At 42.3% G+C, this 21,356-nt stretch overlaps 4 protein-coding genes across 5 annotated transcripts in view; 2 read left to right on the plus strand and 2 right to left on the minus strand.

Annotated features, from left to right (window-relative positions):
• The first annotated feature begins 385 nt into the window (after positions 1–385).
• dnaja (DnaJ heat shock protein family (Hsp40) member A) lies at positions 386–5,061 on the plus strand. 2 transcript variants are annotated; one of them, XM_019875978.1, is made up of 8 exons: positions 386–534; positions 880–1,020; positions 2,436–2,610; positions 2,681–2,785; positions 2,865–3,092; positions 3,204–3,434; positions 3,525–3,625; positions 3,698–5,061. In XM_019875978.1, the coding sequence occupies exons 2-8, from the start codon at positions 889–891 to the stop codon at positions 3,911–3,913; spliced, it is 1,188 nt and encodes a 395-aa protein (XP_019731537.1). In that variant the 5' UTR covers positions 386–534; positions 880–888; the 3' UTR covers positions 3,914–5,061. The 2 variants fall into 2 exon arrangements, with proteins under 2 accessions (XP_019731537.1, XP_019731536.1); XM_019875977.1 differs by having other exon boundaries at positions 386–530.
• Positions 5,062–5,101: 40 nt separating this feature from the next.
• Positions 5,102–6,964, minus strand: rps27l (ribosomal protein S27 like). The gene is made up of 4 exons (XM_019875980.1): positions 6,839–6,964; positions 5,539–5,647; positions 5,362–5,472; positions 5,102–5,284 (listed from the first exon to the last, which is right to left on the minus strand). Exons 1-4 carry the CDS (start codon positions 6,842–6,844, stop codon positions 5,256–5,258), a joined length of 255 nt encoding a protein of 84 aa, XP_019731539.1. The 5' UTR covers positions 6,845–6,964; the 3' UTR covers positions 5,102–5,255.
• A 121-nt stretch (positions 6,965–7,085) lies between these two features.
• LOC109519443 (ras-related protein Rab-8B) lies at positions 7,086–12,421 on the plus strand. Its single transcript, XM_019875979.1, has 8 exons — positions 7,086–7,475; positions 8,312–8,372; positions 8,780–8,840; positions 8,918–8,995; positions 9,603–9,692; positions 9,830–9,895; positions 10,958–11,008; positions 11,084–12,421. Exons 1-8 carry the CDS (start codon positions 7,352–7,354, stop codon positions 11,174–11,176), a joined length of 624 nt encoding a protein of 207 aa, XP_019731538.1. The 5' UTR covers positions 7,086–7,351; the 3' UTR covers positions 11,177–12,421.
• Positions 12,422–13,567: 1,146 nt separating this feature from the next.
• trpm1b (transient receptor potential cation channel, subfamily M, member 1b) overlaps positions 13,568–21,356 on the minus strand; it is a 32,758-nt gene continuing 24,969 nt past the window's right edge. The window contains exons 21-30 of the mRNA XM_019875904.1: positions 21,183–21,314; positions 20,199–20,327; positions 19,830–19,958; positions 18,081–18,332; positions 17,834–18,008; positions 17,496–17,516; positions 17,264–17,408; positions 16,899–17,104; positions 15,867–15,999; positions 13,568–15,133 (exon numbers count right to left, since the gene is read on the minus strand). Of these exons, the coding sequence (XP_019731463.1) occupies positions 13,804–15,133; positions 15,867–15,999; positions 16,899–17,104; positions 17,264–17,408; positions 17,496–17,516; positions 17,834–18,008; positions 18,081–18,332; positions 19,830–19,958; positions 20,199–20,327; positions 21,183–21,314 (2,652 nt within the window). The 3' untranslated portion in view covers positions 13,568–13,803. The remainder of the gene's footprint in view (positions 15,134–15,866; positions 16,000–16,898; positions 17,105–17,263; positions 17,409–17,495; positions 17,517–17,833; positions 18,009–18,080; positions 18,333–19,829; positions 19,959–20,198; positions 20,328–21,182; positions 21,315–21,356) is intronic.

Consider the following 21,356-nt stretch of genomic DNA (forward strand, 5'->3'; position numbering starts at 1 on the left):
TCAAGATCTTTTTCTTCTCCCCATTTACATAAAATGTAATTTGCGTTGCACATTTTGACAAAGGAAGGAGTGGAAAGTATCCTCCTTCACAGATAACCCGTTTACAACTGTAGTAAATATAAAAAGTCATCAAATAAAGAAATACTTCAGTACAGATAACTGGAGAATCTAAGTACAGTAACGGTAGCCGACGTTAGTTCCCACCACTGATATTGTATTTCCGTCCACCCATTATATAAATGCAAAAATGTTCACTCTCTGTTAAGTGAACATTCTAACATGATCTAAATGTGAGTGTCAATTCTTTGATTAGATTTTATAATCAAATAACAAGAATCTTTCCATTTAAAAACAAAAATAGCGCAATTAATTCCGGGCTTCCGTACTCGATTTCCTCCGGCCCATCCAGCTCGATCTCTCCAGAAAGTTCCACGCTGAAGAGCAGCTATAAGGACCAGCCATCTTCCTAGGAACCGGCATCACTTCACGCAGACTCCACACTAGTCTCGAAGAAGACAATAAGACCACCAGTAGGTAGATCGATCGATGTTAAACGCTTTGTAGCTCTTTCGTGAATGTGTTAATTCGCATTTTTCGGGGTTAGCACGGTGTTATACACGAGAAAGGCTAACGCACGTGATAACCGATAACGACCAAAATGCTTTTAGAGGGCAAATTGACTGCGACTAACTTCATTATATTATTATTTTATTTCCGTTATGCTATCATGTTCTGTTATTTGTGTGTTATATGTGACTTTCTTCTCTTTCAAAAAAGCGCTTTGGGTTCCCAAGCCTGGTTGGTTGCTAGCGTCAATGGTGTTGACTCACGTTAGCATGGCGACCACTTAACAACCGGGACTGTTTTTTTTTTTCCAAGGCTGTCATCATGGTTCGCGAAACAGGCTACTACGATCTCCTTGGTGTGGGATCCAAAGCGTCTGCGGACGAAATAAAGAAAGCCTACAGGAAACTGGCATTAAAATATCACCCGGACAAGAACCCTAACGAGGGAGAGAAGGTGAGCTCGGGCTAATTATAGACTTTTCGATTTTCTCTGTGGCCGCCGACGTGTTGTTAGGAATGCCCCCTTCTAATTTTACATCCTATGGAATGATCTGGTAGCTCCTCTTTCTATGTACAGTAAGGACTGACTTATTAGCGCTATGATTCAGTCTTGAAATACCACACGATATCATGACAAGTAGTTATGCAAATCAAGACATTCGTCGTAAGCCCTGACACAGCCGTTGTAAATGTTTAATAGTCAACATTCAACATTTCAACCGCTGCTTTGCAAACTTGTCCACTATCACCTGAAAAAAATACATAGATCTCCAAACACTGCAAAAAATGGCAGATCTTTCGTTTAATTCTGATTTTAAAAAGTGGAAACAGTTGCTCTGCAATACAGAATTTAAATTCCAAACAACTCACTCTAGATTGAGGATTCATTTGTCAAAAAATAACAAAAGTGCAAAATGAAGCAGACAACTCATTTAAGTCTAGTCTTTGTTCAAAATAAATTGAAGTGCAAAATAATACCGGTTCAACTATTAATTAAGCATCACATTATCAAGTTGGAAAATAGGGCTGAGCGATAAAACCGAAAAATGTATCATAGTGAAGTCAGTATTTCAAATCAGCCGATGTTGATGAATACACATTTTTCTTTACCTGTTAAAAACAGCAAACAAAATGAAAAAGGTTCAAGCTAAAATACAACCCTCCAGAGGAAATATACAGTATATGTTACAAAAAAATCGGTCTTACAAGTACAAAAAAAGTAGGTAACAGGCGAGTATAACACTCTGTATAATATACTATTATGTTCCCTCTACTGTATTCAACCTGAAAAATAGACCTTATTTTAATGCACTGAATAATGAAAGGTAAATGTGCATGATCTACCGCAATGGAGAAAGTCATCTTACCAATCAATTTGATGTATAATGTTGGTACAAGACACGAACAATGTACGCTAAGCATTAATATAAACGGAATTACATAAATTGCGTAATGGACATTTGAGAAGATTTATGTGGATGCATTTCACTTAGAAAAATGTGTCTGTCATGCAAGCCATTTACGTCATGATCGCAAAACGGCCACGAGAGGGCGCCATTGACTGGTATTGGGAGCCTTTGCGTGAACGCGATACTCGCCCATCCCTAATAAAATGTATAGTCAATATTTTTGGGAGCCACATAACATTATCCACAAAAAAAAATATAGGTCAATGAAAAAATGTGTTAAATTAAAAACGTGCCTGATTACGGGGGGTGAGACTGGTCAGAGCCTCGAGGGGGCAGAAGCAGGAGTGACTACATTCGAATCTTGCTAGCAGTTAAAAAAAACTGCACAGTCCCCTATTAGCATTCAGAAGTGTTTTGGTGATGATATGTGATGCTCTTTTTTTTCTCCCCCCTCCTGCAGTTCAAGCTTATATCGCAAGCATATGATGTGCTTTCGGATCCAAAAAAGAGAGATCTGTATGACCAAGGTGGGGAACAAGCAATTAAAGAAGGCGGCATGGGTGGAGGGTCATCTCCCATGGACATTTTCAACATGTTCTTTGGAGGCGGGGGAAGGATGCAGAGAGAGAGGAGAGGTAAGTTCTTAATTGAGATCTTATAAAGAAACCGACCTCCAAGTGTCAACTCACACTGCCGACTTTGTAGGGAAGAACATTGTCCACCAGTTGAGTGTTACGCTGGAGGACATGTACAACGGCTCCACAAGGAAGCTGGCCCTCCAGAAGAATGTCATATGTGAAAAATGTGAAGGTATGCATTCCCTTTAGCATCTGTCATTCTGTTTTTGTCCGTCTGTAATCATTCACAAGTGCATTTTGTGTGCGTTCAGGTTACGGTGGTAAGAAAGGTGCCTTGGAGAAATGCTCCAGCTGTAAAGGAAGAGGAGTGCAGATCAAGGTGCAGCAGATAGGACCGGGCATGATTCAGCAAATTCAGAGCATGTGCGGAGATTGCCACGGGCAGGGCGAGTCGTTTAGCTCAAAGGACCGCTGCAAGAACTGCAGTGGGCACAAAGTGGAACGCAAGAAGAAAATTCTTGAAGTCCACATTGACAAGGGTAATATACGTTACGTAGTGCAATTCAGCAAGTCATCTTTTTTTTACGATATGAATATTGTTAGCATCCATCCAGTGGGACACAAACCAAGTGGATGATTTTTGACTGTAGGTATGAGAGACGGTCAGAAAATTACATTTCATGGCGAGGGCGATCAGGAGCCCGACTTGGAGCCTGGCGACGTCATCATCGTGCTGGACCAGAAGGAGCACAGCCTTTTCAAACGGAGCGACGATAACCTCACCATGACCATGAGCATCAAACTGGTGGAGGCCCTGTGTGGCTTCAAGAAAGCCATCAGCACTCTGGACGACAGAACGCTCCTCATCAGCTCGCAACCGGGTAAGCGAGTGCCACCCACACACACATACTGCAAGTCTGACAGTCGCCCTTTTCGCCGCCACTAAGGTCTTTTTGTTTTCCCGATTGAAGGTGAAGTTATAAAGAACAACGACACGAAGGTCATTCAAAACGAAGGCATGCCAGTATACCGCAGCCCTTACGAAAAGGGACAACTCTTCATACAGTTCCAGGTGAGACCATCATTGCCACCGTGAAAGTTTTAAGCTTGGGGGGTGTATGAAATATCATGCTGAACTGTACAGGTGGAGTTTCCTGAAAAACACTGGCTCCCGGAGCATCTCATGTTCCAGCTGGAAAGGCTGCTTCCCCCCAGGGAGGACGTGTTGATCGCCGACGACACGGAGGAGGTGGAGCTCTGCGAGGTGGACGAGCGCTCACAGCAGCGGAACTACGGCGGAGAAGCTTATGATGAAGACGAGGAGGGTCCCAGAGGTGGGGTGCAGTGTCAGACACAGTAGTCTGCCCCGCAGCGGACAAATTGCATAACCCGGTCCGGGGGGGTGCTTTCGTCACCGTGTTTCAACTGGAGGTGATTGAGCAACCCCGCCCTAGTTTTAGGTTATTCCAGGAACCACTGAGATGGAAACATAACTTGACAGCCAAGTGGCACAGTTCAGTTGAGAAAAAAAAACGGATCTGGCTTTTTTTGTTTCACCAGATTATTCCACAAGAAGTGCTGACATAAATGACAAGTGCATCCTATCTCCACCATCATCACTTTTTTAAGGCACACTGACCTATGCGACCAAAGGCTACTGAAACTGTCGTGCAGTGTGTCGTTGTGCAATTAGTTTTGCTGTGGTTGCAAATCTGAATTGCCACGGAACGGCATCACAAATGGAACGGCCAAACAAAAATGCCATGTTGAATCTTTTTTTTTTTCCCCCCCCCCTACAAAAATATTTCCTTGGCACTAAGCCAATGCTTTTTTTCTCTTAATACGTAAGCTGTGACTAAAAAGTAAAACATGGAGAGTCTCCATTGCTGAAATTCATGACTGCAGTCAATGAATGGCGCGATCGTTGCCAACAGCCTCTTAAATGTCCACACGCTTGCCTTAACTTATATCCGTATAGCTACAACAGGCAGGACAATCTCACCATTTATAGTTCAATAAAAGTTAATGTCTGTGGCGCCTGAAAAGAAGAGGGCTCACAATTCTCCATTGCAGCTATTTGATATCTCCGAGACAGGGTTGCAGACACTGGTTTGTTAGCAATTGCCCAGTTCAGTCGCGTCGCTCGGTGTGTGGCGGACCTCAAATTCACCTTTCATATTCCAGTATTTCCATTTCCTATGTTGCGAGCGAGCTGCCATAGGTCTCCAGCCACCACCGCAATCAAAGGCTGCTCTTAGGTGACGTTCTCATTTTTAGGAAAGAAATTAAAATGTACTGAACTGTACCACTTGGTGAAAATATTGCTTTTATTTAATGCTCCTACGAATGGATTGACATGGTTATGCAAGGTGTGTTTCTGTCATAAAAACACTGTGTACCTGTTGCCAGTCTTTTCTATATGTTAACTTTCCCCAGACAGCTGTATTGTTAAGAAGTTTAAAGGACGACTTTGTATGCTTTCTGTGAAGGTCATTTCAGTCATAGCAAAAAAAAAAGTTTTATCAATAAAATTCCCAGTGTGCTTCAAAATTGTTTCCACCTTTTTATTGACTTGCAAATCCATTGCATAAAAGGCATAATTGATAGCAAGCTTATAAAATCACAAACATGATTTCGTTCTCTGCATAGTGACATCTCAACCAGGGATTTAACAATGCACACCGTAGGAGTAATGTTCCTTTTTAATGCTGCTTCCTTCTGAAAGAACAACCTGTAAAGAGAAGAAAAATTTGGGTTCAGCCTCAGATTTTTATGACGTACTCAATAACTACATGCTGGGGGTGATACCTTCTGTGAGTCTGGCCTTTCCTCCTTTAGGCTGACACAACACTGTGGAGCATCCCACACACAGAACCACCGTTTGTGCATGACTGAACACAGTAGTGATCTTGTAGCAGCCTACAAAAGAACACGCATGAATGCATTTCTTCCTTACTATTAAAATGTCACTCCTGCTATGCTTACCTGGACACTTCACATCCATAAAATAGGAGTTTGGACTCTGAACAAGTCTTTTCTTTTTGTGTTGTCTTCTCTCATGTTCAATAGATGGCTGAAGGAGGTCTTTAGCCAACTAAAAGATACAACGGATTATATCATTCCTGACGTGCTAACAATGTAATAACAGGTTATTGAGCAGCACATAGTTGCAGGAGTTAAGATACTCGACATGAACATACTGCCAATAAAGATGACATGTTTTTTGGTAATTGCAAGAGCACAGTGCAGAATGCTCACTTGGCAAAATCTGTCAGAAGGCAAATCATTTGCTTAAAACATGCTAAAATATGTGTTGACAAGTGAAACAAGACAATGGATGTCATTGGAAGGCTGTAAAAGGAGCCACTGTTGTCCAAAAACTACTAGCAAATGGCGTGGACAAATTAAACCAGATTTGTATGGAAGCAGCACACAATACTGTGTGTGGACAAAAACACTGCACACCACCCTTAAAACCTGAGCCCAACTGGAAGTACGTTGGAGGGTGCAATATGGTTTAGTACAGCTATTCTACTTCAGGGCCTGGACGAATTGCTATCAAGTTAATCCACTCCACAAAGTATTTATGACGATGTGGTGTCAATGCTTCGGTGCTTCAGACAGGTATCTCAGTCTCCAAGTACAGAGGGAGGGAGCACTATACGGCGTTAAGCATTGTTGCTATTGATTTAGGGCTGCGACTAACAATCACCGTACTTTGAAAGTCAATTAATCTTATGCTTTTTAAATGTCTTATTTTGACAAAAACTAAACATTTTATGAATACAATCCTGAAATTTGACAGTATTTACTGTTGACACAATCCTATTGTAAAAAGGCTAAGTACGTTTTAAGCTTCAAACAGGACGTTAAGAACACTTCCATCAATATTGAACCCAAATAGTCGCAATTCACTTCAACGCTTAGAACGTTCGATTAGCCATTTTTAATGTTGAAAGTTGAGCAATCGTCGTTGTGAAAGGAGGAAAAGAACGACGCAGACTAATTTCTGGGCCATAAAACGATTCCCCTACGCGCTACTGATTTTCCAGCAATTACACGACCCCCGCGCCTCGCGAAGCTAAAGCAGGGCTAGCTACATCTACAAACACAAGTAGGACACCATGTGCTTGTTCCCACTACGCGCACCACTTCGATGTTATTCAAGACGACGCATGTCTTTCGCTTCCTGTGTGACAACTGCTTTATTACACGCTCGTACGTGAAGCGTTGCATTGAAGAAAATAAAAGAAAAACTAGGGCACGTTTAAAGTTATTAACTTACAGGCATCTCGCCGTGCTGGCGTTGTCTACGTTGGCTTCTTCTCGGCGGTGGCGGTGGACACCAATTGGGAGCAACGGGGATTATCACCGAGCAGTTATTACGCTACATATAAAATGCTTACAATCCATCAGGAAATACAGGATAAAAGTAAATGAGTATTTAAAATGGTTTAATAATTAATTTATAATACACGTGATTGCGCGACTACCTTTATTTAATATCTTGAAATGCTTACAATAGTATGTAAACCAGACATATGATATTTTTTAGAAATGTATTAAGTATTAATAAAAATGCTAAAATACAACACAAACAACAACGGGTGAATTTAGCGAAAAAAAATTGAAACAGCGGTTTCTTGGTTTCCAAAACTACATGGACCAGAATGCAACGCGTCGCATTACGTCACTCTTCGCCGCATTGGCCCGCCGCCAGACCGCCGGACAGCTGAGGACCCAAAAGACGTGACATTCTCATTTATTGACCCAAATCTCCCCGTGGTTGCTTCGCGCAATGGCCAAGACGTACGATTACCTCTTTAAGCTGTTGCTTATCGGCGACAGCGGCGTGGGCAAGACGTGTCTGCTCTTTCGATTCAGCGAAGACTCCTTTAATACCACCTTCATATCCACCATAGGTGAGTAAACCGCAGTAGCCTGTCAGGAGAAATAATGCACGAGCGCATCTGTAATAACACGACATCAGTTGTGTCAAGTGTGTCTGCATTAGTGTGCATTCGTCTCTTCGGTATTGACAGGGGCAGAGATTGATCGACATTCAAATGAGCTCAAGGATCTATCTATCTATCTATCTTGGTCCATTTTTGCATTTTTTTTCTACCATCTATGCAAACGACCTGTAGTGACAGGCAGAACAATTAAATGCGCTTCCACTTGATGTCAGAAGCTCCAATTAACCAGTGTATCCAACTGTTGCCATTCATACAAGAGAAAAACAGCTATGTGGTCAACTATACAGGCCCAGATTTCACACGGATCAAGTGAATATGCAAGTGAAGTGAGATGGTTTCATCATTACATCTGTATGTTTGGTTTCGGAGACATTTTTGCCTGACCCATATTTTGTACAGTACTTTAATGTGCTGTCCATGAACACAAATAGTATCCATATGTGATTGAAGGCAAAGAAACAGAACCTTTTTTTCACGAGATGGAGCAAAAATTTGTTAGAAACAAAAATATTTTATAAAGTAAAAAAAAAAAAAAAAAAAAAAAAAAAGAAACTAGCAAATTTACTGCCTGCTCAGTCATCAGGAGATAAAAAAAATTACTTGAACTGTATCAAATTTTAGGAGCAAAATGCCATAAATTGAGTAATTGGTTAGGCCGACGGTAATAATATTCATGCATTTTTCTGCTTGTATCAGGTGTTCTACATTTGAAACAATATGCATGAACTAATGACGATCCACTATTTTAGTCTTCTGATAAGTGTGTGTTAATTTTACTGCAGGCATAGACTTCAAAATCAGAACGATTGAGCTGGACGGAAAGAGAGTCAAACTTCAAATCTGGTGAGTGTCATTTGATTTTTATTTAGAAAAACTGGACGCACATCTGGCAGCCTGGTGGACGAGTGGTTAGCGGGTCGGCCTCACAGTGTAGAGGTGCGGGGTTCGATTCCGGCTCTGGCTTCCGCGTGTGGAGTTTGCATGTTTTCCCCGTGCCTGCGTGGATTTTCTCCGGGTACTCCGGTTTTCTCCCACATTCCAAAAACATGCATGGCAAGCTGATTGAACACTCTTAAATTGTCCCGAGGTGTGAGTGTGAGCGTGGATGTTTTTTTTGTCTCTGTGTACTCCGCGATCGACTGGCAACCGGTTCAGGGTGTCCTTCGCCTACTGACCCTTGTGAGGATAAGTTGATTTAAAAATGGATGAATGGATGCGGATCTTTGACTATATTTGTTGGATGCACTCAGGGACACTGCAGGCCAAGAGCGCTTTCGCACCATCACAACAGCTTACTACAGAGGAGCCATGGTAAGGTCTCACTCGCCGTGCTGGAATGTTGAAGAGTTGGACCGAGGAACAATGATTCGTCTTTGTCGTCCTCCCAGGGAATCATGCTGGTCTACGACATTTCCAACGAGAAGTCGTTTGAAAACATTAAAAACTGGATCAGGAATATTGAAGAGGTGAGCTGCCGGATAGATTTGACATGAGTGTCTCACTTTGTTATGAGGGATTGGCAAGAGACTGGATTTTTCCGAGATGTCTGGGGAACATTACGACAAAGTTAAACGGAATAACAACGGGCAAAAAATGTTGGCTACATTTTTTTGAAACAAGAGATGCAAGTACATTTTTTGAGAAGTTATTTCTGTGGCACAGCAGGTTTTCAAAATAACTATTATGACAAGAACAATCAAAATATATAGAATACAGTCACAACGGTGGAGAATATCTTTTGAAGAGGGGTGTGTAGACTTTCTCTTCCCACTGTATAAGCTCAATCTCCGATAGCTGACAATACCTCCACTGCAGTGCGGTTCATTTTGCCTTCAATTGCTTTGGACTCTAGGGAATTGTTAATGATCACTTAACTGATTATTCTGCCGATCCCCAATGTCACCTTGTGACCATGGCAACACAGACAGACAGATAGACACTTAATCGTTTATGTTAGCACGCTTCCTCAATATGTCAGTCCGATTGAGCTTCAAAACCACTGTTGCAAAAAAAAAAAAAAATTAGTTTTGTTTGCTTGACTGACTTGTCCCTCGCTGACTTCTCAAATCCCAGCATGCCTCATCGGACGTCGAGAAGATGGTCCTGGGTAACAAATGTGACATGAGTGACAGGCGGCAGGTGTCCAAAGACAGGGGTGAAAAAGTGAGTTGAGTCGTCCCCCCCCCCCACCACCTCCGCTGGCAACCAACTCTTTAAAAGGTCTCCTCATGAGAGGAACTCAAATGCATTGGATATGAATGGTAATCAATCGCTGCTTTGTTGTTTTTCCTTCTCTTTAGCTGGCTATTGATTACGGCGTCAAGTTCCTGGAGACCAGCGCAAAGTCAAGTCTAAATGTCGAAGAGGTACGTCTGTGTTTGACATTTCAAATGGGATTAGTGTTTCCCCTGCTATATCTTTTTGGGGTTGGGGGGGGGTGGGGGGAGAGTTTCATGCTTATTCAACGTCAAAAGCGTCAAAAAATACTTGTTTTTTTAGGGGGGGGGCGGGTGTTGCACATTAACACATTGCAACGGGGCGGCCCGGTGTCCAGTGGTTAGCGCGTTGACCGAACAGTGCAGAGGTACCGGGTTCAAATCCAGCTCTGGGTTTTCTTCGGGTACTCCGGTTTCCTCCCACATTCCAAAAAACATGCATGGCAGGCTGATTGAACCCTCTAAATTGTCCCTAAGTGTGGGTGTGAGTGCGGATGGTTGTTCGTCTCGGTGTGTCCTGTGATTGGCTGGCAACCGGTTCAGGGTGTTCCCCGCCTGCAACCGGTTCAGGGTGCCCCCCGCCTACTGCCCGAAGACGGCACCCCCCGCGACCCTCGTTAGGATAAAGTGGATCGGAAAATGGATGGATGGAACACATTGCAACAAGACAATGTTCAAAAATATAATCGAGAAAAGTTTAGCAAATTTTCTCCGCTGTAAAGTTACAACAAATACAAAAGTAAAAATAAAATGTTCTGCCTGAAATTAATATCTTTATTGTTGGAAGCATGAAGGGACATACAATTACGTTATTTTATTCTTGATATACATTTTTTAAATTAATCGGCTGATTAATCGGTAAATGGAATTTTATTCTGCCAAATAATTGGAATCGGCCTAAAAAAAAAAATCTGTCGCTCGGGATTGCTAAAACCCACAGATTTCCGTGTTTGACAGATTGGTCAATTTTTTTTTTTTTTAAACCACAAAAAAATGTATTGTTAATGAATGCAAGCGACATAGTGACAAGCGGAACAAAGAAATGCTTGTCTTGTCCACGAGATGGCAGAAGGTACAATGAACCTGTTTATGTCCTTTTTGTTTGGTGGTGAGCTGTGAGATTTTCTTTTTCCTAATTTAAAATGTGCCTTGGCTCAAAGTTTGGAAAACTGTTGTCCTGAATATTTATCCTTAATATTTTTTTCGAATCAGGCGTTTTATACCATGGGAAGAGACATCTTGCACAATCTGAGCTCAAAGACAGTAAGTGCTTCTGCGCTGCATGTTCAGTTTGACTTTTAGTCGACGCAAATGTGACTTGTCTTTTTTTTTATCTAGCCTGACAACACTGCTGCAGGAGCCAGCAAAGCAGTCAAGATCACCGAGAAGAAATCCAAGAGGATTAAATTCCTCAAGTGTTCGCTCATCTAGAGCCCGCCGTGCACACACCCCAGAGTGACTTTGCTCATTTTGAGGCGGCTCCTGATTTCATGTGACTTTTGAGCGAGGGCTTCTTGCTTTTGCGGGCTGACCTCGGCCCCAGCGTGAGCTGACGGGTTTCCACTCAAGGCCTCGTCCGACTGAAGACGTGCAACCGGGGCTTGAACCCCGTGACGGTTGTCCACGGCTTGTTTGTAGCCGGACGCCTGTGAGGAGTCTTGTTTTTTGTTTTGCCGTAACCTCAGTTATTGAACTCGAGCAATCCATGGTTTTCGTACAATAACAAACGCCTCACTTTTTTTTTTTTTAGCACTTTGTAGCACTACTTTTATACCTTGTGCCATATTGACCACGAGGATGCTGTGCGACATGCATATCGAGTCCCAGCAATGAATGTATTTGTGTGTGTGTGTGTGTAAAATTAATGGGTCATTTTCATTTATTTTGATCAATAACGGTAAAGACACTGGCCAAAAACAAAAAAATTAGCCATTTTTGTCATGCTGCCTTCGTTATGCTTTAAAAACATTTCGAATTAACCTCTTAAGCATTCGCAGTAGTAGTCACTGTTGTCCCTTTGTATGATACAAAAATAATAGTTAAGACGTGCTTAAATTTCTGACAACTTATTGCAATATATTAGAAATAACATTTTGCTGTCTGCTATGATGGCGCGTCAGCGTACAGCTCCCTCTGGTGGAGACGGACATAACCTACCGTCGAATGTGAACGCTGAACACAAAGATGCATTTGTTAACTTTCATGGAAAATCATATTCAGAAAATATTTCTTTGGGACACACAATGGAGATATTTTCACATCACAAGTTTGCAAAATATAAAACTGCCAACTATTCCATCAGTAAAGTTCATTTTCAAAAATAAATTCGGTGAAGCATGTCTTTACTGTTACTAATCAAATGACCCATATTAAGACCTGAAGGCATTAGTCATACAAACTCCAATTTACTGTGTGTGTATATATTTTTTTTATTACTGACATGATTGAAGAGTTCCTCCGACAAGATGCAGTGAATCCACGTTGTAATGCCATTGTCAGTATTTGCATGAGCGCCGTCGCAGTATTAAGCACATTGTACACTTCCTAAAGAGACGACGGCTCCGTCTGTATATGAAAGTGATTGTTGAGTACACGTTGAGAAAGTTTCACGTCACCCGTGCAATATGTGTGGACATTCTGCTAGTGTTCTTCACATTAAAAAGACTTGAAAGGGCAGTGAGTGAATTGTTCGGGTGTTTTCAAAATCTTGCCAGTCAGTCACGGCACATGGTCTACAGACATTTTTACACTCGCACGCACACTTTTGGACAAAACATAAGTCAAAGTAATATTTTAATTGTTCTCTTCCTGCAGCGTTATATTTTCAACTCTTTGACGTTAACTTCCTCGTAATATTTTAACTAGTCACTTTTGGACTTATTGGGTTGAAATATTGTGACTACGCGACGACAACTTTTCTCGGAAGCATTTTAACAACAGCCTTGTGAGATTTGTACTCAACTATACAATTTTTTTTTCTCAGAAAATGACTTCTTTTAAAATATCAACTTCTTAAAAATTGTGACTTTTTCCTCTTATTTATTCTTGTGATATAATATCTTTATTTTCGTAAAATTACATCTTGCAATATTTTCTGTCATAATACCGCCACTCATTTTCATTCACTAGAGCTTTGTTCATTTCACAAGATTTTTTTTTCTTGTAATAAATCAACTTTTTGGAACATTGATTTCTTTTCTCCTCACGTTAAAGTGTAATACATGGACCTTTTAATATTTATTTTTGCAACATGATGACTTTTTCTTGTATTAATATGAGAACGTCATTCCGTTCCTCTGAAGAATGACTGCAATTAGGACCACATACCAGTTGGTGGCAGTAATGCGCCATTACACATTAGAAGTAGAAGAATGTCATCACTGACTTACACGAACATGGCGTCTCTCAACGTTTTTTTCGTAACAGTACAACTAAAAATGTTCAGAATTACTTTTTTCATAACATCACCTCAAAAATAAGACTTCTTTATGTCACGTCAAAATATTTATTCTCTTACCATGACCGCATTTCCCTCACCTCTAATATTTCAACTTTAGTCTCTTTAGGTTTTTACTTTTTTTTGTAACATGACCTTTAAAAAATGACTTATTTCCTCATAACATGAAAATGTTCTTCTCTAAGTCACTTCAGTTTTATTTATTTTACGTTTACATTGTTTTTACATTACGTTTTATGATTTTTATTTTGTTATGACTATATTTTGTAACATGATTTTTTTTCTCTTTTTTAGATTTAGTCTTTAGGTTTTTTTTTTTTACTTTTTGTCATAATGGGAATTTATTTTCATCTTATAACTTTTTCTTTTATTTCACCTTTCGTCCTTGAAATAGGTTTTAGTAACAGTATATTTTGTAACTAGTAAAGTTCTCTCAGCATTTCCCCACCTCATATTTCTAACTTTTTCGAGTAATTGCATTCCTTCTTTGAGTCCTTCGCATCATCAGAATTAGTCAAGTGGGAGGGACAATTGACCTCGTGTGCTTTGACTGAATGCAAATCCAGCATGAAGGTTGTTTCCCACCGTACACTTTTAGATGTCATTTCTTTTCGTGTATGTCATCCTCCATCTTGTGTGCCGCTGCTCCGCATGCGTTCACGAGGTCCCTCTCGCTGCTGGATGCTCTCTTGCTAACCGCCGCGCCTCTCGCTTTGCGATCTTTGGCATTCCAACTCCAAGACCTGTGCGAGGGCAGGAAATTATCCTGCGTGACGGTCAGATACTGAGCGCCGTCCGACATGTTTCTCTTCACCCTTGTCTTTATCTGCTCTTCCGTGAGCTCTGGTGGAGTTCCTTCACTTCCAGTCCCAGCTGGAAAGATCCCATCGTTTTCTTTTACCTCCGCTGCGGCAGCAGTGCTCTGAAACTGCTGGATGGTCCTTCTGACTGTTGACACTCTCGGCATGCGGCCGTCCGAGCTAGGGTGCAGAGTGTACTCCAGATCGGCAGGCCACTGATTGGGAGTTTTGGCGGCCTGCTCCACGAAGGACGTGTAGTCTTGCGCGTGAAGCTCGTCATCGACCGCCTCGGCCGGACTGTAAATAATGCTGCTCATCGCCCTCCGCTTTGTAACGGGGGATGTTTGGCTTGGGCTCTCAGCAGGGACGCAGCGTAACGATTTTGTCCTTTTTGGGGAGGACAAAGCCGCGGGAGGCAGTTGGGCTTTTTGGGCAGGTTCCTCGGGTTCATCGGGAGGGCTGATGATGATGGTGCTCATGCTCCTCCTCTTGGTCAAAGGAGAGGCGGCCGGCTCTTCGGCCGGATAGTGTCTCAGTGATTTGGTCCTTTTGGGCGGGGAGGATGGTTTGAGTCTGTTCTTGTCCGCGATTCGGTCCAGCAGGTGCGAGCTTCCGAGTATCTCCTTGCTAGCTAAGGTGTCGCTGCTCGATCCCGCAGACGCTTGCTTGGGTTCACACGGCGATATGAGGATGTCCACGCAAGAGCCGGGCCTAGTTCTGCTCAGGCTGCCAACTTCTAAGGTCTGAGCGCCCTCCTTGACGTTCAGGGCGCACGTGCTGGAAGCTTGACTCTTCTGTCTTTCCAGGCTACTTTTCGCCACTTCCTCCGCATCCTTCTGCTTGGTGGCAAACTCCTCCATGTCCATGTGGAAGCGGTAGAGGCTGTAACCGTCAGCGCTGTTGATGCTTCCCTGGCGAACCAAAGATGAGGGATCGCACACCGACGAATTGCGGGAGTGAGTCCTGGTCAGCTCCAGTCTGTCCACCCCCGCCAGCTTTTCCAAGGCGAGCGCCATCCGACCGTGGATCTCCTCCAGTTGGGCAAGGCGGAGGTCCACCGTTTGCAGGGAGGCCTTCATGGTGTTCTCCCTCTCGTTGACCTCCTCCAAACGCATGGACATGTTCTCAACTCTTTGAAGAGCACCAGAGGGGTGGTGAGTGACATGTGCAACTTTTGGGCTGAACAGAATTCATCAAATTAAACATCACAGCATAGTGGAATGCAGAAAAGCTCTAATTTGGGGAGGAAAAAAAAAACTGGTTAATTTTGTCGGTCGCTAGATTTGATTATTTTCCAGTTTTATTTACGTGGTGTCGAAATGAGTTCAGTGCTCGAAAAAAAAAGGTGCCGTCCATGTTTGCATATTACTTCATGAAACATGAAAAGTCGAAGAGATAAAGCCACAGATTTGTTTGCATCGTTGTAATTGATTTGACTGATTTATGATTTACGGCACATTTGTCTGGTAGAATTTTGTGAAGTTGTCACAGTGAAGCCTTCCAAGACTGCAAGTCAGTATTTGGGAAGATAAAAACTGTAATTGAAAAAAAGTACCGGTAATTGAATTACATTAAAAACTGTCTTCCATATCATTTCATCATTGATTTGCCTTTTTGTGTAGGTCCAACCTATAAAAAAAGAACAGCCATTGAAATGAAACACCATTAATGCATTCCAGACGCCCCCAAAATTGCAGCATTTTTAAGTTGTGTGTTTCATAAAGAAAAATATCACTGCATTATTTTGCAAACTAAAGAAAACTTGTAAATGTTATTTTGCGACCATTCGTCATTCAAGAAAAAACTCCCAAGTGTAAACACATGTAAGGCAAGGTAGCACTGTACTCGCCAAACCAGGGCTCACCTTTCCGAAGTAACCTTAATGCGTTCGTCGCTCGAAGACTGCTGCTCGTCTTCCTTTTCCCGAAAGTATTCCTCCACACACTGTTCTTCAAACTCATACAGGTTCTTCAGTTCCTCCGGATTCAGTCTCAGCTCTTTGAAAAAAACAAATCACAACAGGAGGTCAATCAGCCAGTTGGTCAAGTCAGATTCCCCTGTCCGTCACATCCCAAAAAAAATGTTCTTTGCAGTAACATGTTTGATGTTCTGCCACTAGTCTCGCCGTGACGTTGGAAATGAGAGCCCGAGGGCATGTTGATGTCAATTGCAGTCGACGGCCGAGGACTGACGGTACAATGTCAAAATGGTGGCGCCCTGAGATCAATGAATTAATCTGCTTCAACTGTTTATTCTACTGAGGCAATATCAATCAGAATGCTGCAGTGGCACCTAGAACAAAATATTGCAAACACCATTTTTGACTTGACTTTGGTAAGTGTGCAGATTCATTTTCGATGACTGAATTACTCAATTTATTGATAGCATGGCTCGAAGACCTTTGAAAAGCATCCAGTCGGACGCCCAGGTTTTTTTTTCCACTCATTACGCAATTTTTTTTTCACAATTTTGATGATAATCGCACATAGCTGCCAAAATCCGAATTTAAAAAGTATTTTGTAACATGCGAGTGACAAGGTATACATCCGTAGGATCAAAAGTGGGGAATTGTAATGGGAATTTGACATATAACACTGCTAAAATGTAAGTAACTGTTCGTACCATCGGATGCTGACCAGTTATTTTGCAGATAAGCAAAGTTGCCTGCTCATATGCACTCGACTGCATTCTGTGTAGCTGCTCAAAATGCTGATTGTGCTGACATTCACCCCTCCCGAAGAGAAGAAAATGAGATAAAAAAGGCGCAAGACGCGGGGGGGAGGCTCCCTTGACAGATCTGTGAAAGGTCTCTCTCCATTTTTTTTTTCTCAAATCAATCTTATTTTTTTAATAATACTTGTTGTCTTGGTTTCCCTGGACAAGACAGTGTACTGACTGAGGCCGCGGTCCTTCTCGTCAAGTTCTCCGTCTTGCTTCTTCCTGGCGCAGCGGCGAAAGAGCCGGCTGAAGAGGATGTAGAGGTGGCTGAAGATGATAAGTGGCGGGGGCAGGATGGGCCGGTCGTGGAAGGTCATGATCAGCTGATAGCGCTGAAACTTCCACACCTGGTTGGAAATGGACTTGACCTCGAAGAAGGTGTTGCTGTGCAATGCACACCCATGAGTAGGACAACAGCTCGTTCAGTGATCATAGTAATCAATAGACTAAAATACAATACGTACATGTACATACATCTATATTAGCGTAATTCGATCATTTTGAGTGAGTGTTTTGAGAGCTCGGTAAGAAGTCTGTATTTACTTGAAGACGGCAATGAGCAGGTTGACCAGGAGAATATTGGCCACAAGGAGGTAGCAGGCCATAATGGCAGGCGTGAGCCAGGCGCCAGGGATGCACGGAGGCAACTTCTTCCCGTCTTCGTCGTACAAATGTTCGCCACACGGAGCTGCGGGGGATAAAACGGCTGTAAAGTTGTGACGAGCCTAAGCGCTCTTATTGGGATGGATTGGAATTTGTCTGAGGGACGACTCACGGTTGATTTCCATTGCATAGACTGAAGAGAAAAGTGAGCAGAAATACACATGGTGGTAAATAAAATCAATCAATAGTAATTTGCACATCATCCTTCTGTCATGATCAAGCTGTTGTGCAAGTAAAAGTGCGCTGGTGTCAAATTTCGCAATACACCATCATTATGAAAAAACAAAAAAAAGAGGCATCAACAACAACAACAACGATAAAAAACATGAAGCAGATGATCACGTTTGTGAAATGACACCTATCACATCAGTTTCCACTTCTTAAAAGTCGATGCATCACAACAAATCAGAGTATCGTGTAACAGAATCTTACTATGAATTCTAGTCTTACGGTCTATCGAGTCGGCAAAAACCTCTCCATAGATCATCCAGTAGGGCATATAGAAAATGTTCCGAGCCAGGCGCCATGTCGGCTCCTCGTCGGGGTGCAGGATGGCTTGGCGGGCCACCCCGAAGCTCATGAGCACCACCAGCATGATGACCACAAAGTACATCATATCGATCATCTGAAAAAAAACACAAAACGCACGGCGCTCAATCGTGGCGGCTGCGCCTTCGTGGCGTTCTGGAGCCCATACCATCTTTCCGATCATCATCACGTAGGGCCCCAGGTATTTGTTGACGCCGAAGATGTCCAGGACGCGGATGTACCAGAAGATGATGTCTATGCAGTATATGACTCTCCCGTAGCCCATGTAAGGCTCTTGCTGCAGCCTCAACATGAGTCCCAGGAGGAAGGTGGAGATGGCCACCAAGTCCGTGATGTTCCAGTACTCCTCCAGCCACACGCTGATCTTCTGTTTCAGCTTGCCAGGCTCAGACATCAAGATCTTTAGAGGGAATGATATCAATGAGCCGCCCCAGTTTCATAATTTTGAAGTTAAGGGCAGAAATGAAGAGAGACAATGCACATCTTTCACATGACGTCGACGAGACTTAAGACTTGTCAAGGTTAAGTTCCACTTTTGACCTGTAGGGGGCAGGCATTCTACATTCACGATTCAAAAACATTCCCCAAAGTGAGTATCTGCATGTCCCAATCAATGAATTTTATTTATCATGCATCCATGAAATATTGGATCGATTGGATGGAAGTTTGGACTTATAAGACCACTGTTGTACACAGCCTATTTTAGTCTCTCTCAAATTCCTTTTTTTTGGGGGGGGGGGCAACTTAAGATACTGTACGACAGGGGCCCCCAACCTTTTTTGGCCCACGGACCGGTTTATGTCAGACAATATTTTCAGGGACCGGCATTTAAGGTGTGGCGGAAATAATACAACAAAATAATATGGTATGAGCTGCATGAAAATGGTGGCGTTTTCGAAATATAATAATAAACACAAGGAGCGTCTAATCTGGCCGCAACACTCCGATCGCTATGGCAATGTTTAATGTCTTCAAAATACGATACAACGCAAATTCAAAGTGCATGAAAATGACGACTCACCACAGCACCGAGCTTGATTTTCTGCAACCAGACGGTCCCATCTCGGGGTAATAGGAGACAATGACAGCTCAAGTGTGTGGTTTGTGTCCAGTCTACTTCGTAATTTTGTTTTCGTCGCCGTTGCGGCAGAACCCCCCCGCCTCACACAGGTAGGATGTCGGAAATAGCAACAGTGCTATTGTGGCGATCTCAGAGTATTCAGCCATAACTTTAATCCAGTTGTCTAGTCGAACGTACTTTGAAGGCCGCCGTCATTTGCGATCTCCAGCAGTTTTTTTAACTCATTTTGCGAGCGCCTGTGTTTTGTTTTGAAGTACTGTAATCGGTCACGTGATGGAGAAGCGTGGCTTGACGTGTGTCAAGCGTGACACAGACGGATGTAACGGAGAATCCGGTAGTTTTTCAAAATAAAACATCTTTCGTATTCCGAAATAAATAAAACGGAATTATGGCAAGTTCTTTCTGTGCGGCCCGGTACCAAATGCCCGGCGGACCGGTACCGGTCCGCGGACCGGCGGTTGGGGACCCCTGCTGTACGATATTAAAAATGATTTGATCCAATATGAATAGCAAATTCCATCCAAGTCAAAAATGCTTATATTTGTCAAAATGACCAAATTTGAGGAATACGCGAGTTTCTGTAAAAAAAAAAAGAACAATACCCAGAAATAATCAGTGCTAAATAACCAAGTTATAAATTCCCCACTTTCTTGCCTCCATTCCCTAAAAACTAAAAAATTACAACCCCCCCCCCAAAAAAAAAACATCAATAAAAAATGGGAGTCCACTTATTTTGTAGTGATCCGTGGCTCAAATATTTTAATTAAGACATTGTGGAAGATGCCACTGGAGTCATTTGGACTCAATCGACTTTACCTGTCTGACTTTTTCACTGCCGAGGGTAAGGATGTAAGCAATGACGGTCCATTCTTGTAGGGACGGCCATCGTTCCATCTTCACCAGGATGATGTAGTTGTATAACATCAGGTAGCCCAAATAACATATCTGTGCATACAGGAAAATTTCACCAAACTCATATTTTTATTATTTACCTCATCAACAAATTCCCTGGCCCTTCCCACCATTTAAAAAACCAAGATTGGCCTTTTGAGTACAAAAGTACGCCCACCACTGCCATAAGGCGTACTTTTTTCCAGAATTCTTTCCAATGAAAGCATCAAGAGTACACAAGTCCTTTCCGTAACCCCAAAATAACATTTACAAATGTTTCGGATGAAAACTTACTGTGTTGAACCAGAATTTAGTGAAGGGTGCATCATAAAACTCAAATAATCTTTTGCCAATGGGGATTTTGCGGACGTTGGCACTGCCTTCCTCTTCATCCCCTTTCCGGGAAGTGGCATCATTGGGGTCCTAGTACACACAAAATAACTGGACACTTTACTTCATGGGAAAGACTAGGGAGTGTGGGGGTGGGGGTACATTCTCACTGCTATTTCTGCCCATTAAAGTACTGTATTTTCCGCACTATAAGGCGCACCTAAAAGCATTCAATTTTCTCAAAAGCCGACAGTGTGCCTTATAATCCGATGCGCCTTATATGTGGAACAGTATTCTGATTTCGTGGACGTAGTATTTTAAATGCTTGTTACAGCTGTAGTGGTTGTGAAAGCTCGATGTAAATAAAGCCGGATTGTATTGTATTCCCTTTAGCGTAGCTCCAGCTAGTGGATGCATAACGCAACCGCAGCCACTATTGTGGCTTCTATTCTATGCACCTTATAATGGGTTGCGCCCTATGTATGAAAACAGTTTTAAAATAGGCCATTCGTTGAAGCTGCGCCTCATACTCCGAAGCGCCTTGTAATGTGGAAAATACGGTACAATCAAAGCTACCCCTAAATGTAAAATTAAGCTCCCCCCCTTTTTTAAAATTATAGTTTAATCACTTCGGACAGAAGAAATAGAAGTCATGGTGAAATAATATGCCAAAGGGGAACTGAACAAATTGATACAAGAAAAAGAAAATAATGCAACGAACGAGAATAAAATACACAATCTGTGAAAAGGTTCATTAAAACAACGAAAGTGAGCAAAACTGTGTTTGCCTATACACGGTGACTTACTAAGTGTTATTTGAACAGATAATCAATGGGTAAAAGCCAATGTAAGACACAAAATGAATGTGATTCCATGTGTCTGTTACATACATTTAAGTTTATGTACAGTGTCAGACAGCAGAAAGCATGAGAACTCAATGGTTTGGACCTTGCTGGATTTTGTGTCGTCGTCTTTATCTTTTCCCTCGTCTTTGGCTCCAGATGTAGCGTAGGACGCATCATCCCCGAGACGGAAATCCAGCAGAAGAATCAGCGGAGGAAAGATGATGCCCAAAATGACCTATTGATGAAATAAACATGAGGTGAGATGAGAGTTTGCGAT

The sequence above is a fragment of the Hippocampus comes genome, unplaced genomic scaffold (genome assembly GCF_001891065.2).
Source record: "Hippocampus comes isolate QL1 unplaced genomic scaffold, H_comes_QL1_v1.1 scaffold142, whole genome shotgun sequence".
Lineage (NCBI taxonomy): Eukaryota > Metazoa > Chordata > Actinopteri > Syngnathiformes > Syngnathidae > Hippocampus > Hippocampus comes.